The sequence below is a fragment of the Lampetra planeri genome, chromosome 34, assembly GCF_965212315.1.
Source record: "Lampetra planeri chromosome 34, kcLamPlan1.2.h2, whole genome shotgun sequence".
NCBI lineage: Eukaryota > Metazoa > Chordata > Hyperoartia > Petromyzontiformes > Petromyzontidae > Lampetra > Lampetra planeri.
The window spans coordinates 271,092-286,331 of record NC_136140.1 but is presented as its reverse complement, the minus strand read 5'-3'; the positions used below and the strand labels follow the sequence as shown (position 1 = coordinate 286,331).

The 15,240-nt window shown below is 54.6% G+C and overlaps 2 protein-coding genes across 3 annotated transcripts; one reads left to right on the top strand and one right to left on the bottom strand.

Annotated features, from left to right (window-relative positions):
- Positions 1-546: 546 nt before the first annotated feature.
- Positions 547-5,850, bottom strand: COPS4 (COP9 signalosome subunit 4). The gene is made up of 8 exons (XM_078610435.1): positions 5,710-5,850; positions 5,086-5,310; positions 4,073-4,330; positions 3,640-3,747; positions 3,068-3,149; positions 2,449-2,580; positions 1,803-2,056; positions 547-1,329 (listed from the first exon to the last, which is right to left on the bottom strand). Exons 1-8 carry the CDS (start codon positions 5,791-5,793, stop codon positions 1,249-1,251), a joined length of 1,224 nt encoding a protein of 407 aa, XP_078466561.1. The 5' UTR covers positions 5,794-5,850; the 3' UTR covers positions 547-1,248.
- A 24-nt stretch (positions 5,851-5,874) lies between these two features.
- On the top strand, positions 5,875-14,994 carry NOP9 (NOP9 nucleolar protein). Of its 2 annotated transcripts, XM_078610428.1 has the most exons (12): positions 6,866-7,215; positions 7,252-7,477; positions 8,560-8,725; positions 9,110-9,742; positions 10,313-10,426; positions 10,791-10,911; positions 11,365-11,554; positions 11,689-11,829; positions 12,358-12,474; positions 12,749-12,952; positions 13,963-14,068; positions 14,252-14,994. In XM_078610428.1, exons 3-12 carry the CDS (start codon positions 8,578-8,580, stop codon positions 14,404-14,406), a joined length of 1,929 nt encoding a protein of 642 aa, XP_078466554.1. In that variant the 5' UTR covers positions 6,866-7,215; positions 7,252-7,477; positions 8,560-8,577; the 3' UTR covers positions 14,407-14,994. The 2 variants fall into 2 exon arrangements, with proteins under 2 accessions (XP_078466553.1, XP_078466554.1); XM_078610427.1 differs by lacking the exons at positions 6,866-7,215; positions 7,252-7,477 and adding an exon at positions 5,875-6,283.
- The last annotated feature ends 246 nt before the right edge of the window (positions 14,995-15,240 follow it).

The following is a 15,240-nucleotide window of genomic DNA, read 5'->3' as shown; positions in this document are numbered from 1 at the left end:
GCAGGGTACAAACATCCAGGCATTGCTGTTGTTATTCTGCTTGTTTACCCAGAAAAGCCTCACCAAGTCTCAAACTATTTTTAGGAGGATCCTTCCAAGTTTTCACAGTAATGGGTGATTGCCGTGTAGCTTCCAAGAGTGATTTGCAAGCAAGAGTAAGCATGCCATTACGGGTGACCTACTCTTCGAATGACATCACGGGATATTTAATGTGCACTGTGAAGCAGAGGGCGTGTATTTTTAGTCAATCCCGCAGTATTAATCAGGGCAGCCGCTGGGTTTGAACCATTACCTCTGCAACAAAGTGGCAAAGGAAAGTCACAAACACTTTGGCTGCATTGTAATGACACCCCAATCACGCTACAATAAACTCAAGCAATTGCCCCATATTTCCACCTGATAATTGGTACGTGATGTGAAACGGGATGCCATGTGTTACATTACAATGGCAGGAAATGTTATTCTGAACGACAGAGGCATTCGATGAGGTTAACAGGATTGGCTTCCAAAGGCTCAAACACAGGATGAGTGATAAGACATGCAATAGACTGGGTAACTCATTTTAATAAAAGCAACTTGCGAATGCATAATTTTACAGAAGATGCAACCTTTGTGAGACAGATCGGTGGGTGCTTGGTAATAAGTGTGCCATCTGCTTCAACACAAATTGGCAATACAACAAGACCTGTGTAAGTAAAGACCATGTGAATACCACCAGACCAACCAGATTCATTTGTGCCTCAAAATAAATACCGCATATAAACAGCGCATCCCAGGTCAAGGGTCAGGGGAGCCCACTTGAGAGTTATTTATTCCAGGACATCATCGTTTTTGGCTCCATTAAATAATAACTCTGGCTCAAACGTTGAAGGTTAACCAAGCTTTATGTGGCACTCATTTCCATCATGAGGCAGTGATAGAATTCCACATTTCTATGGCAGGGTCAATCTATCCATAGAACTGTGGTACTAATTTTATTATCCACGGAGAGATGATGGGCTGAGTTGACTCCTAAACTTTGACCTCCCAAACATTCTTACTCTTGAGTTGGGCACTTCTGCTGAAACATCACCAGCCAGGTTCAACTAAATAGCTACAGAAACCTAGACGTGGTGTGGAGAGTGAAAGCGACGAGTCTTTCAGTGCTGTCAGATGAGAGTGCGGGTGGTGAAGGTGGCGCTCTCAGGGGCCCCACCAAGCGAGCCTCGTGTCCACCCTCCCCAGCACAGGGAGCGCCGCCGGCCCGCATCACTGCGCCATCTCCGTCTCCATGGCACGCGCCGTCCACTCGGGGGCGTGCTGCGTGATCTTCTCCAGCAGCGTGTTCACCTGCGCACACAAACGTGCTTAGACAATAAGATAAAGTTTCCCCCTATAACCTCGACAGACATTTGGGGCAAGTGCTAGTATGGCACGGGAGGGGGTGGGTCGCCAGCACCACGCCTGGCCACTTTTGTCTCTCTAGCGGCAATGTTACATGTCGCAAAAGGTACTCATTTAAGGTTCAGTCGACCGAGAGAAGGCCCAGGACCAGTTCAGATAATCGTCAATTGTGTTGGCCGTGAGAGGGAATGGAACTTGGGTCTCTGGGTTCGTAGCACAAGACACGAACGATTACACTGCCGCTCTACACACACGAGCGCTTAAAACACGCGCCTGCCGTGCATCGCGATAGTGGAGGTGGCTTCCTAGGCTTGAGGCATCGATATATGAATTAAAATATATTTCAGCCACGACACGTGCATGGAATGGATAATCACGATCATGCATAGTCACAGGGACGCGTAGGCCGCCCGCCTTGCCTGGAAGCACAGGGATTGGATTTGCTTGTCCCACGTGGGCAGGGGCTCCCGCGACTCGAAGTGCACGATGCCGTCGATCTGGTCCACGACGCCGGCCATGCGGCCCTCGGTGATCATCTGTGACGCGATCTTCTCCGCCTTCTCGGGCGGGATCTCCAGCAGGGCGCCCAGCTCCGAGAACGTGATATTGTTGTACAGCTTGCTGGCCGACAGCAGGTTGTGCTCTATAACCGCACGGTCCAGGATGCTGGAGCCTGTACACACCAGAGCGAAGATGCAGTGAGGGTCCCGCTCATCCGTGATTGCCACAGAGAATTACGTCTGTATTTTGTTTGTGAATCAAACCACTGTGCAACCACACTATCAAAATACTTTGCTTATCCGTGAAGACTGCAGGGGCAAGTGCTGTTGGTGAGCACCTATTAAGGCCGGCAAGGCAAATGATATGGTGGTGGGGCCAGCACCCTGCCATTGTCCCTCTCATGCTAATGTAAACAATGTGCACCAGTGATATAATTCGAACCAAGGGGAAGCAGAGGGCATGCTCAGATAACACTTGCCCGCTATGTTATCTGTGGCAAGGGGTTGCTTGGGTTTGTGGCACAGTGTGCCAACTGCTGCACCACAGCTCTTGTGCCCCTCTCACCGTCTGCTGTGGTGGCCTTCTGGTGCGGGGCGAGTTCGGCTGAGAACTCGTGCAGCTGCCCGCTGCGGATGATCCGGTCGAGGTACATCTTCTCCAGTATGCCGTGGGCTGCCAGCTGCTGGCACCGCTCGTCTGGTGACAACACAGCCGAGGACAGAACGCATGGTCACACACGGCAATATTCAACAACGGGGAGGCGATTTCAACGTAATACCTACATTTGTGCCCGCACACCTATACGACTATTTACGTACGTGATTACGCCCTGACAGCGTGACGACTTATCTCAGAAGAACCAGCCCCATGCTGCAATCGCAGGGTTTATAGAGTGATCAGTACTCACTGCTGTAGCTCTCCTCACATTAACCCCACAACAACAAGCAGCGCACCGGGTGGTTAAAACGTGAGGTGGCAAGGTGGACATCACAGGTTGTGCATCTGCCAGTTATCTTGGTCAACCCACAACAGATGGGTGTGTCCCGTGACTTCCTGCCAATGAGTCTCCGACACTTCATGTGGCCTCAAAGTACACGTACCCTGGCACACGTGCCGTAGTGACGTTACTGCCACCTAATGATGAACAACGGTTGCTGTGCGAGAGACACGTGTGCGACCATACCTTTAAACAGCGTGGCGAGCATGCGTGACCGCTGCTGTCCAGCGGAAGCCAAGATGGTGCAGTGCAGTGCATGCTTGAGGGCCTGACAAAAGACAAAGCACCCTCTCAGTCACCGAGCTGCCTGTCAGGGCAAACGCTGTAACACGTATCACGTTTAACACGGCAAACAAGGTGGTGGTGGGGCCAGCCCCACGCAAGACCGACTGCTTTTCTCTCTCCAACGCCGATGCTGACCATACCAGATGATACTTTTAGGTTTAATTAAACAGGTCAGGTTAAATAAGTTCATTAAGAGATGTCCAGCAGTAAGATATATGTGAAAAAGTTTTAAAGTCTTGGGCAAAATCTATCTCCATACTCAGGGTGCTCATCTCTGTTGGTGGCCAGTTTCAGAAAATCCATAGTCCATATTTCTATGGCAGAAAAAAATATACAGACTAGAAAATTATGGTGGAATGCTGAATGTAAACATCAGTTTTCCCAATAGATTAACTAATTGTCTGCCTCCCTGCTGTGACCTGATATTGCAAAGATGTGAAATCACAATTGTGGGTCACCGCTATTCCAGGTACCTGCAGACGCTCCTCCTCCGCCACGAGGGGCTTGTAGGAGAGCTCGTTGTAGCGCTGCGCAGCCTCAATAAACTTGCGCCTGTAGTCCAGCACACGGGCATAGCAGACCTGTACTCGCGGGCACACAAAGACAGACATATGTGCACGAACATTCTCCGATAATCCTGGTCAGAATGTTAGGAAGAGCGATGGCATAAAGAGGCATATATAATGAGCATGTCTTATATAATCTAGAGGCAGAGGAGAATATGAAGGATGTGGTGAGATGATGTGCGATACATGCAAACGTTACCTCAAGGATAATTGAATAAAACAGACAATAAAACTTAAAAAGGCAAATACAAACTAGATGGCGGCCACACTCGGAGCGCGCTGCGCGTCCCGCCGTGTCAGCCGCGCGAGCGAGCAGGGCGAGAGCCACCGCGGCATGCACCTTGTAGTGGATCTGCAGCAGGGGGCTGGCCGACTCGTTCTGCAGCAGCGACGCACGATTGATGAAGGCCTCGGCCTGCACGGGGTCATCGTCCTCCAGGTAGAGGCGTGCAATCTTCAGGTACGTCTCCAGCTTGTAGTCGGTGCTGTAGTGCTTCTGCCCCGTCTCCAGCGGGATTCCCACCAGCACCTGCGCCGCATTGCGCCAGTCCTGCTCGCGCTCGTAGATGCTGGCCACGTGTTGCCGGATGCTGGCGACCTGCACGCCACCATTCCATCGCAGCCTTCCTTCAGTTTTCATCGCACAACACACGAGAGCGTGACGGGAGTGAAGAACTAGAATGAGGTAGAACTGTGCATGATGCTGGGGGATGCGAGGAGGTTGAGAGACGTATTCCATTACTTGGGCGTGCACTTCATGGAATACACAAACCACTTTGGAAAATGGTGGGAATTTTTTGTTAAAAGTGTAAAGTCTTCGTGACTCAAGTAATCTTGGTGTTAATGTATGGGCCAACAATGTATTGAGAAAATAAGTATTTAGCCATTCAAGGCTTATGGAGGAATTTTATGACTGGATAGGGCAAGCAATTGAATGCGGCAAGAGTGCATTGTATATGTATTCATGAAGGAGGGGTGACAAAGACAAAGGCAGATTATTATTTTATTATTTCCCTTCTACGTGACTTTACCGAAAGAACCAAGAAGATGCACAGGAGCTGTGGGTTTTGGTAGAAGAAAGCAATGGCGAGCTGTCGGCCTCAACATCACTGGGCCATGGTGACTTCTTCGTGACTGACCATGTCACCATGGCCAGTCACTATGGCCAGTCACCATGGCCAGTCACCATGGCCAGTCACATGCTGACTGTCGACTTCAACGTATTACATCTGTCCAGGAAGGAACCATAATCACAAACTGGCCCCCCGCTCAAGTGCAAGGTGATGCTCATCTTCCACCGCGCTACTCGCAGGCATCTCAACGTCCCACGCCGCCGCGGGAGGCAAGCGGCACCTGCTCCTCGAAGCTGATGACGCGCGGCTGGATCTTGTCCAGGGCGTGGTGGGACACCTCCTTGGAGACGGGGTCCGGCAGGCGCGCCAGGTGGCCCGTGAAGTCGGACAGCAGCTGGCGCGATATCACCAGGCTCACGTTCTCGTTCACCATCGCCTCCACAAACGCCTTCAGGCCCTCGGCCTGGTCCTCGGGGCCCGGGGCGGCCACGGCTCGCTCGAGCACCTGCGAGGCGCGCGGGCCGAGACGACGACAACAACTCAGCCGTCAGCCGGGGCCAGAGGGAGGCAGCGGCGTGTGACGCGTGCCACTGTGTGCGCGCGTGTCAGAGCGGGCGCGTGTTTGTATGTACTGTACGTTGGACTTCTTTCGCACCGTACGTAGCCAACCGTGCTAATCGGTGGTGCGAAAGTGTGTTGCGTGTTAGGATGCTGATGGTATATACTATATAGTGGTGATGTTGATGGTCTATAGTGCTTAGGATGTTGATGCTGATGGGGTGCAGTGTTGTTGTTGGTGATGGAGTGCCGTGCTGTTGAGTGCCGTGCTGTTGAGTGCCAGGCACGCGGTGGATGTCGATGTGGAGCTGCTGCTGCTGCTGCTGCGAGCCGGAGCCCCCCTCACCTGGCGGTACCTCCCCGCCAGGTCCTTGTGGGAGCCGCTCGACGACACCAGAGACGCGAGCTCCTGCCGCACAGACGCCGCCATCTTCGCAAGCGTGACGTCAAGCGTCTCAATGACGTCATGTCACCGGTAACGGACTCGCACCACCCCCACACACAAATGACATCACCAAATGTGACGTCATCCGAAGCGTGTCGTTTGCCGTGAGTTTACAAACAATTATTGTTTTCGATTTGAAGATTTCGTGACTAATTGTTTTAATGTTTTAATGTGTTTAATAAATCCGCCTTGTCGACACCAACGTCGTGAACTTGCTGTCACTAAGTTTAATTTAAAACTGCACGTGGTAATACGGTGTTAATTCAATATTTCTGTTTGGTCAATATTTTTTTGTAGAGAAAAGTGTTTTTATGCTGTTCCTTGTTAATGAAATGGAATTATTCTGAAAAAAGTGATTTTATACCGCGCTGTAAATTTACACAACCTGCGAGGTGACGTCATCACTACATCCGGGGCACAGCGCGACCCCTGACCCGAACGGCGTGGTTCACGGTGCAGACACGAGGAGCCGAGCGTGAGTGCGGGACAGACACGAACACTCTCCTCACCACCACCACCACACTCACCTCACCTTACACTCACCACCACCACACTCACCACCACCACACTCACCTCACCTTACACTCACCACCACCACACTCACCACCACCACACTCACCACCACCACACTCACCACCACCACACTCACCACCACCACACTCACCACCACCACACTCACCTCACCTGACACTCACCACCACCACACTCACCTCACCTTACACTCACCACCACCACACGCACCACCACCACACTCACCTCACCTTACACTCACCACCACCACACTCACCACCACCACACTCACCACCACCACACTCACCACCACTACACTCACCTCACCTTACACTCACCACCACCACACTCACCTCACCTTACACTCACCACCACTACACTCACCTCACCTTACACTCACCACCACCACACTCACCACCACCACACTCACCTCACCTTACACTCACCACCACCACACTCACCTCACCTGACACTCACCACCACTACACTCACCTCACCTTACACTCACCACCACCACACTCACCACCACCACACTCACCTCACCTGACACTCACCACCACCACACTCACCTCACCTTACACTCACCACCACCACACTCACCACCACCACACTCACCTCACCTTACACTCACCACCACCACACTCACCTCACCTTACACTCACCACCACTACACTCACCTCACCTTACACTCACCACCACTACACTCACCTCACCTTACACTCACCACCACCACACTCACCACCACACTCACCTTACACTCACCACCACTACACTCTCCTCACCACCACCACACTCACCACCACCACACTCACCTCACCTTACACTCACCACCACCACACTCACCTCACCTTACACTCACCACCACTACACTCTCCTCACCACCACCACCACACTCACCTCACTTTACACTCACCACCACTACACTCACCTCACCTTACACTCACCACCACTACACTCACCTCACCTTACACTCCTCACCACACTCAACACACTCCTCACCACACTCAGAACACTCCTCACCACCACACTCACCACCACACTCACCATCACACTCACCTCGGTCGACTCGAGGCCGAGTCGACCGAGGGGAGGCCCAGGACCCGTTCAGATAATCGTCACTGGTGTTGACCATGAACGCGAATCGAACTCCGGTGGCCGGGTTCGTAGCGCAGCGTAGCGCTGACCGCTACACTGCCGCTCCCCCACACTCACCATCACACCACCGCACTCACCACCGCACTCACCACCGCACTCACCACCGCACTCACCACCGCACTCACCACCGCACTCACCACCGCACTCACACCAGGCACGACGCTCACCACGCACTACGCTCAATACACTCACCATCACACCACTACACTCACCACCACACTCACCTCACACTCACCATCACCCCACCACACTCACCACCACACTCACCACCGCACTCACCATCACACCACCACACTCACCACCACACTCACCACCACACTCACCACCACACTCACCATCACACCACCACACTCACCACCGCACTCACCATCACACCACCACACTCACCACCACACTCACCACCACACTCACCTCACACTCACCATCACACCACCACACTCACCACCACACTCACCACCACACTCACCTCACACTCACCATCACACCACCACACTCACCACCACACTCACCACCACACTCACCTCACACTCACCATCACACCACCACACTCACCACCACACTCACCACCGCACTCACCATCACACCACCACACTCACCACCACACTCACCACCACACTCACCACCACACTCACCACCACACTCACCATCACACTCACCACTACACTCACCATCACACCACTACACTCACCACCACACTCACCACCGCACTCACCATCACACCACCACACTCACCACCGCACTCACCACCGCACTCACCACCGCACTCACCACCACACTCACCACCACACTCACCACCACACTCACCACCACACTCACCACTACACTCACCACCGCACTCACCACCACACTCACCTCACACTCACCATCACACCACCACACTCACCACCACACTCACCACCACACTCACCATCACACCACCACACTCACCACCACACTCCCACCAGGCATGACGCTCACCACACACGACACTCAATACACTCACCTCACCGCATTCATCAAACTGGGCCCATTCATACCACACGGACATTCATCTCAACACACTCGGCTCACACTGACCACAGCCGTGTTCTCTGTGTGTGTGTGCAGGGTGTGCAGGGCGTGAGAATGGCTGCTGCTGCTGACGCTGCTGCAGGAGCGGGCCCCGCGCCGGGTCCCGGCCGCCCCGCCGTGCCCGCGGAGCTGGGCGCCTACCTGCGGCGCGCCGGCGAGGCGCTGCTGCTGCCGGAGGGCTTCCCCGGCACCGGCGAGCAGGGTGGGTGGCTGCGTGCCACGGCCAGCGTGCACCCCCACCCGCATGGCCCACTCGAATCGCTCTCCCGTGGCGCACCGTAGGCTTTCTGTGGCCAACCTTCTGTGCTCATATGCGCCGAGTTATTTGTGCTGCGCTCTGTCGACAACCGCTACGTTCTATGAGAATCAGAATATTTATTCATACTGGAGGAATCTGATGAGCTATAAAGCTCTTTTCACAAATGTCCAGTCGGGGCAGGCCAGAACGTTACAACAACAAACAATACAAAACACGATCGGAGTGCAAAGTATAGGAACGATAAACAATTTGAAAAATATATACAAATGAAAGTAAACTTTTTATAATCTAAGTTGCACGCTGCGTTGTGTGCACGTGTGAGAGCAGTCCTCTTCGTGGAGAACGTCCTGACGGAGGTGCGTGGCCACGAGCTGCCCGTGGCCATGGACCCCGTGCTGAGCCCCCTGCTGGAGCGGCTGCTGGAGGCCGCGGGCGCGGGCGCCGCGGGCCGCGTGTTGGCCGCCCTGCGCGCCGCGCTGCTCTCCGCCTGCACGCACCGCTCGGCGGCGCACGTCCTGCAGACGGCGCTCACGCGGTGCTCGCGCCTCGCGCAGGCCCCCGCGTCCGAGTCGGGCGGCGACGCTCGGCGGCGGCCGCCGCGCAAGCGCCGGCGAGCCGGCGCCGCGCGGGACGGCGACGAGGAGGGGGACGGCGACGAGGAGGGAGACGGCGACGAGGAGGGAGACGGCGACGTGGTTCGCTTGCACGAGGAGGTGGTGGGCATCGCCGAGGCGCTGGGTCAGGACGACGACGAGGAGGAGGAGGAAGGGCCGGCGGGTGTCGCCGCTGGGCTGGAGGAGGAGGAGAAGCCGCGTGGCGGGCGCTTCCTGCGGTGTGCGCGCGACGTGCGAGGCAGCCACGTGCTGCGCTCGCTGCTGCAGGTGCTGGGCGGCGTCGCGCTGCGCAGCGCGGCCGCCGGGGCCAAGCACACGGCGGCCAGCGGCGCCACCACGCACAAGGGTGTGTGTGTGTGTCCCTGCTCACAGCCAACATCGGTGATGAATGTTTGAACTGGTCCTGGGCCTCCATAAGATCAACTCAGCCTTGAATTAGTAGTTGTTGCAGTGTTCAAACATCATCACTGTGGAGACAAAGACGCCCGGATGGATTACTGGCCACCCACCCGCTTGTCCGGCGTGCCGGCCTTAATAGGTGCTCGTTAACAACACAAGGACGCTGCTGGGCAGTTTGAGGCAGTCGCTTTCCAGCAACAGCTGAGGGCAAATCAGTGACGCTTGCAACAGTGAGCGGAGTGCTAGGGGGCTAAAACCCAGAAAGTTGGCACAGTGGGGAGCACAGGTGGTGCATCTGCCAGTCATCTCATTCGGTCAATGCATGGCATCTGAGTCTGTCCAACGAGCTGCCAGCGAGCCTTCCACACGGCATATGATCGTCTCAAGGTGCACCTTACCTGGCATAAGAGCTGTGGTGACGTCATCGCCACATAGGGCTGTTGTGTGCGTGTGTATATGCACGTGCTGGGTGTGTGCTGCTGCCGAGTGACTCGCGTGCCGTGCGATGTTTGTGCAGGCGAGGGCCGTGGGTCTCAGCCAGACGCAGCGCCCGCGCTCTTCCCGGTTCCTCCGAGTTTCCGTCCGGCGCTGCGCTCGCTCATCACCCACGGCCTCCTCCCCAACCTCCTCGGTGAGACCGTGCTCTCCACTAACGAATCGACACGTGCACACACAGAAGTTTTGTTAACAAAGTGGATATAACAGGGCAACTCACCACTTAATTGGGCCGGTATTTCAAGAACAACACTGAATTAAAAACAACTCCTATATTCCTCTCAACGAGGGTTTGACTCAGGTTACACCCGGACAGTCCGGAAATTAGCATCGGTGTGCGGGCGGCAGGAATTGATTTGTTCGGAGATCCGGTGGCATCGTGTTGAACTTCATTACAGTTTACTGCACGTCTCTTGTAGCCCGAGGCTGACTTAAAGAGATTTGTTCTGGTTTGCCCTGCGTGCGTGTGTGCTTGTGCGTGTGCGGCGTTCCCACCTTAGCGTGCATCCACGAGGAGGCGCCGGCGCTGGTGCTGCAGACGGCGCTGTTGGTGCTCCACGCCAGCGATCCCAAGCTGGGGCGCAGGCTCTGCACGTCCCTCCTGGACAGCCTCACGCCCAGGTGAGTGCCACCCACGGCGCCGCCGCCGCTCGGCACGACGTCGGATCTTGCAAAGAGTCGCCGCATCTGTTTCCGCAAGTTGGGCGCATCGCGGTGGGGTTTTTAATCGTATCCCAAGCGACGCACGTTGGTACGGGAAGAGAATTCAGGTTTCCTAGAGAGTGGACTGCAGCAGATTCGCGTGTTTGTGATGAAGTTCATGCATTTTGTGGTTGTGTCATCTAGCACAACGATAGAATCATTGCAGTGATTGTATTTATAAGCAGTTCCAAACTGATGCTCGTTCAGGTTTCCATTCACCGATTCGATTCTGGAAGCTGTGATACAAAGACACGAGCAGCCTGCCACTGTTTAGCTCTTTGCACTTTCCAATAGCTGCCTCCATCTATTACAAGGAGCATTGGCTCCGTGCTCGTGAAGGATCACCTGTGTGGGTGTGCGTGTGTGTCTCAGCTCCGTGTTGACACTCATGAAGGATCGCGTTGGAAGTCGTGTGCTGGAGCGCATCGTCGAGGTGGGCAACCCCAAACTCCTGCGCCGGCTGCACAAGGAGGCACTGCAGGGGAAGCTGCTGCCGCTTGCGCTCCACCCCCTGGGAAACTTTGTGGTGCAACGGCTGCTGCAGTGTTGCAGCGAGAAGCTGGTACGCGATCGTGCTGCCCGGACGCGGCCCGCGACACCGGGTGACCTACGAAGCACGGTCGGTCTCGCCGATTCCTCCGGTCTCCTGCGCTGTCGTCACCACCTCCCCCCCCGCGCTCCCTGTCTCCGCTGCAGTTTCCCCGGCTGTGTTCCGAGCTGGTGCCGGCCGTGGAGGAGATCATGGCCGAGGGCCACATGGGCGTGGTGACTCGAATCGCACAGGCCGCCGGGAGACTCGGCGTGCTGCAGAAGGAGTGTCTACAGCAGCTGCTCGCGGTGCGCCCCGCACGAGCCCCAGACGCACGCACACGCATGCACACACACACTCACACATGCACATGCACACGCACGCATGCACATGCACGCATGCACACGCACGCATGCACACATGCACACGCACATGCACACGCACATGCACACGCACACACGCACACACGCACACATGCACACACACACACGCACACATGCACGCACGTGCTCGTGTCACATCCTCGTGGTGCGCTGTGTAAACTTCGGCACTGCCTTCCCCAAATGTTTTGCTGCTTTTCCTAAACTTGCATTTATTATTGAATAATCGGCAGGAATTGATGTACTTATCCAATTTGTACTAATATTCAGTTTTTTGTGACTTGCTTACCTTTTCTCTACTTTGCACTATCGTTGTTTATATTGTTTGTTGTAACTTGCTGACCAGCCTCTGCTGGACATCTGTAAACAAAAAGCTTCATAGCTCATCGGATTTCTCCAGGATATATAAATAAAGATTCTGATTTTATACCTGTTTGTGTGCGCCATGATCTGCAGGCTTTCCACTGTGCGGAGAAGTCGCGGAGGAAGAGCTGTGCGCTGCCCTTCGCCTGCCTCGTCACGTGGGACATGCTCTACGGAGAGAGTGGCACTGAGCAGCCAGAATCCTTTGAGGTGCGTCCTCATCACCGCGTCACCACGGTGTGCCGCGTCCCATACCGTGACGACCGGATTGATTGGCTGCGCAGCGTCTAGCGGAGCCCACATTCACACCCGGGCTGTGACGTGATCCGAGAACTCGGCTCTATCGTGATGTTGCACGATGCCACCCACTGCACGGACCTTGCCTTCGTGAATGTGGGCATGACATCCTTAACGGGCCCTCCTAGACAACGCTTGGCCTGACAGTCCTGTACCCCCCCCCCCCCCCATCGTTTGCGGCACGCAGGTGAACTACCACGGCTCGGTGTTGCTGCAGGTCCTGCTGGGCTTCTCGGAGCCGGCGCTCGTGTCGAGCAGCCTCCTTGGCCTGCCGTCCGCCCAGCTCTCTGCGCTCTGCTGCTGCGCCGCGGGAAGCCACGTGATCGACGCATTCATGGGCAGTGGCACCGTGTCGCGCAAGCACAAGGGCAAGCTACTGCAGCAGCTCAAGGTAACCACGCTGTTCGGTCGCAAAATCACAACAGTTTGACTGCCCCTAGAGCGACAGCCTGAACGGGCACTCTCTCTCGCTCACACACAGAGCTGCTTCAACGTAGAACAGTCTCCCAGACGCACTACCATGTGCCTCCAGTCTCAGCTTAGTTGAATCTCCAATTAAAACTCGCACCACATCTGCAACTGTTACAGATAGAGTGCATTCCTCATGAACCGATGGCGTCCACCTGGCCTGTGCATCCTGGGATGTCCAGCACGGAGCTGAAGCTTCCTTGATGAGAAGTGACCATTGCGAGTGGAAGCTGATCACTCGAGTGCGCTGCCGTAATGTCTCTAATGACCCCACTGGGGTCCATCTGCTCTCCATGTGCACATCACCAACACTGGTGAGGTGCAGAGGCTCCCCATGTATCCACACCAAATCTGAACTCTAACCCATAGCAACGCACAGTCCCGGGAGACTCGCCAAGTGTGTGTACCTGGAGTCCTCTTGCTCAGCTCACCAGTGGAGTCCTCTAACCCCACCTTTGTTGCAATCCCAGTGCGATCTACGCCGTGGTAGACAATACAGGGCCTGGTGTGCAGCAGGGAGAGACCCCAAGGTGACGGTGGCACGTGCTGCCTTGTAGCCAGGAGCTCGGGTTGAGGAAGTGAATTTGCAGTTTTCTTTTCACAAAAACAAAGATTGGATTCACAATGCGTTGAAAATATGAAAAAACAGCCCCACTTGTCTAAGTTGCTTTTTTTAATTAACCAAGCACTGTGCAGCGTCACATGCTCGTATTTCAGGCGGCGACAAAACGATAAAGTCCCGGCCGGCTCGGTGTGGTCTTGTCGATAGACAAACCTCCAGCGCTCGTTATTAGCCCAGAGAAGAAGGAAGCGTGCGGGGGAATGCAGTGCAGAGTGCATCAACGTCAAGCTGCCGCCGCCAAGGTGAGCGATGGGCGGATGGAGGCGGCGAGCGTTTGTGGACACGCGCGCTCCGTGTCGGTGCCTCCACAGGACCAGCTCCGCACCCTGGCCACGAATAAACACGGCAGCCGGGTGCTCGACAGACTGTGGGCAAAGAGCGGAGTCAAGCAGCGGGAGGAGGTGGCACAGGAGCTGGGTGGGTTGACACCTGTACATGCCACTCACCTGTACACGGTGCATCTGTGCATCTCTGGAGTCCCATGCTATCAATGTTTCTCTGGGGTCTGTGAGTCTATGGGGTCTGTGTGGGATGTCTGTATATGTATATGGAACCTGTGAATTTCTGTGGGGTGTGTGTGTGTGTCTCTGTGGTGTTCAGCCGCATGTTGGAGTGATCTGCGCCGTGACCCCATCGGCCGCTTCGTGGTCAGGAACCTGTGTCTGGAGAATTTTGTTCGGAGGCCAGTGGAATGGAGGCAACACCAGGCATCTCAAGAGAAGAAACGCAAGGCCCTGTCTGAGATACTTGAGTAATGGCCGTGGGGCCACCACCGCGCTTGTTGTCCTTCCCCCACACCTCCGTACGGTGGGAAAGAAGTTCTACATACATACAATGGCCCTTGGTCATGAAGCCCAGGAGGACCAGCGCTATACTCCATCATCACCATCGTCTTTGCCCTGGTCCCAGTCATCAGGGTCCATACATCGGGGACTGCCTGGCAAAATTAAACAATGTGGTGCAGGGAAGCCAAGAAATTCAATATATCAGAATCCTTATTTATCCTGGAGAAATCCGATGAGCTATGAAGCTCTTTTTCACAGACGTCTCACCATGGGAATGTGGCATTGATGTAATTCTCACGACCTCGGGAAGCACGCGTGCGTGCCAGCGCTCGTTCACGCTCGGTGACACTCCCGTGCCGAGTGAATACGCGCTGCTCCATGCTGTTAAATAAACCTCGCTCGGTTTTGGAAAGTATTTTTATTGGGCTAAGTTTTCTGCGAGAATATATGCCTGACTTTTGTTAGCGACACGTGTGAATTTTGTACTCGTAAATCGGATCTGTTACTATTACAAAGCCACACTTTCTTAAGGCCATTAAACTATACTTCAATGCCGTATTGCAAGTGTTGTTATTTAGTCACAACGATCCCAGATTGAGTTGATGATCTCCAAAGTAATTACACTAAAATAAACAAAAGTTTTCATTATTTATGACCTCAAAATCACCGTATACATTGACATGACCGCGAATATCGTTGACATTTCTCATCTGTAATTATATACTGTACGATGCATATTCAAACAAAGCCCCAATTTCACTTCACCCACTTGGCCACGATGGATGTGTGAGGTGGAAGGACCAA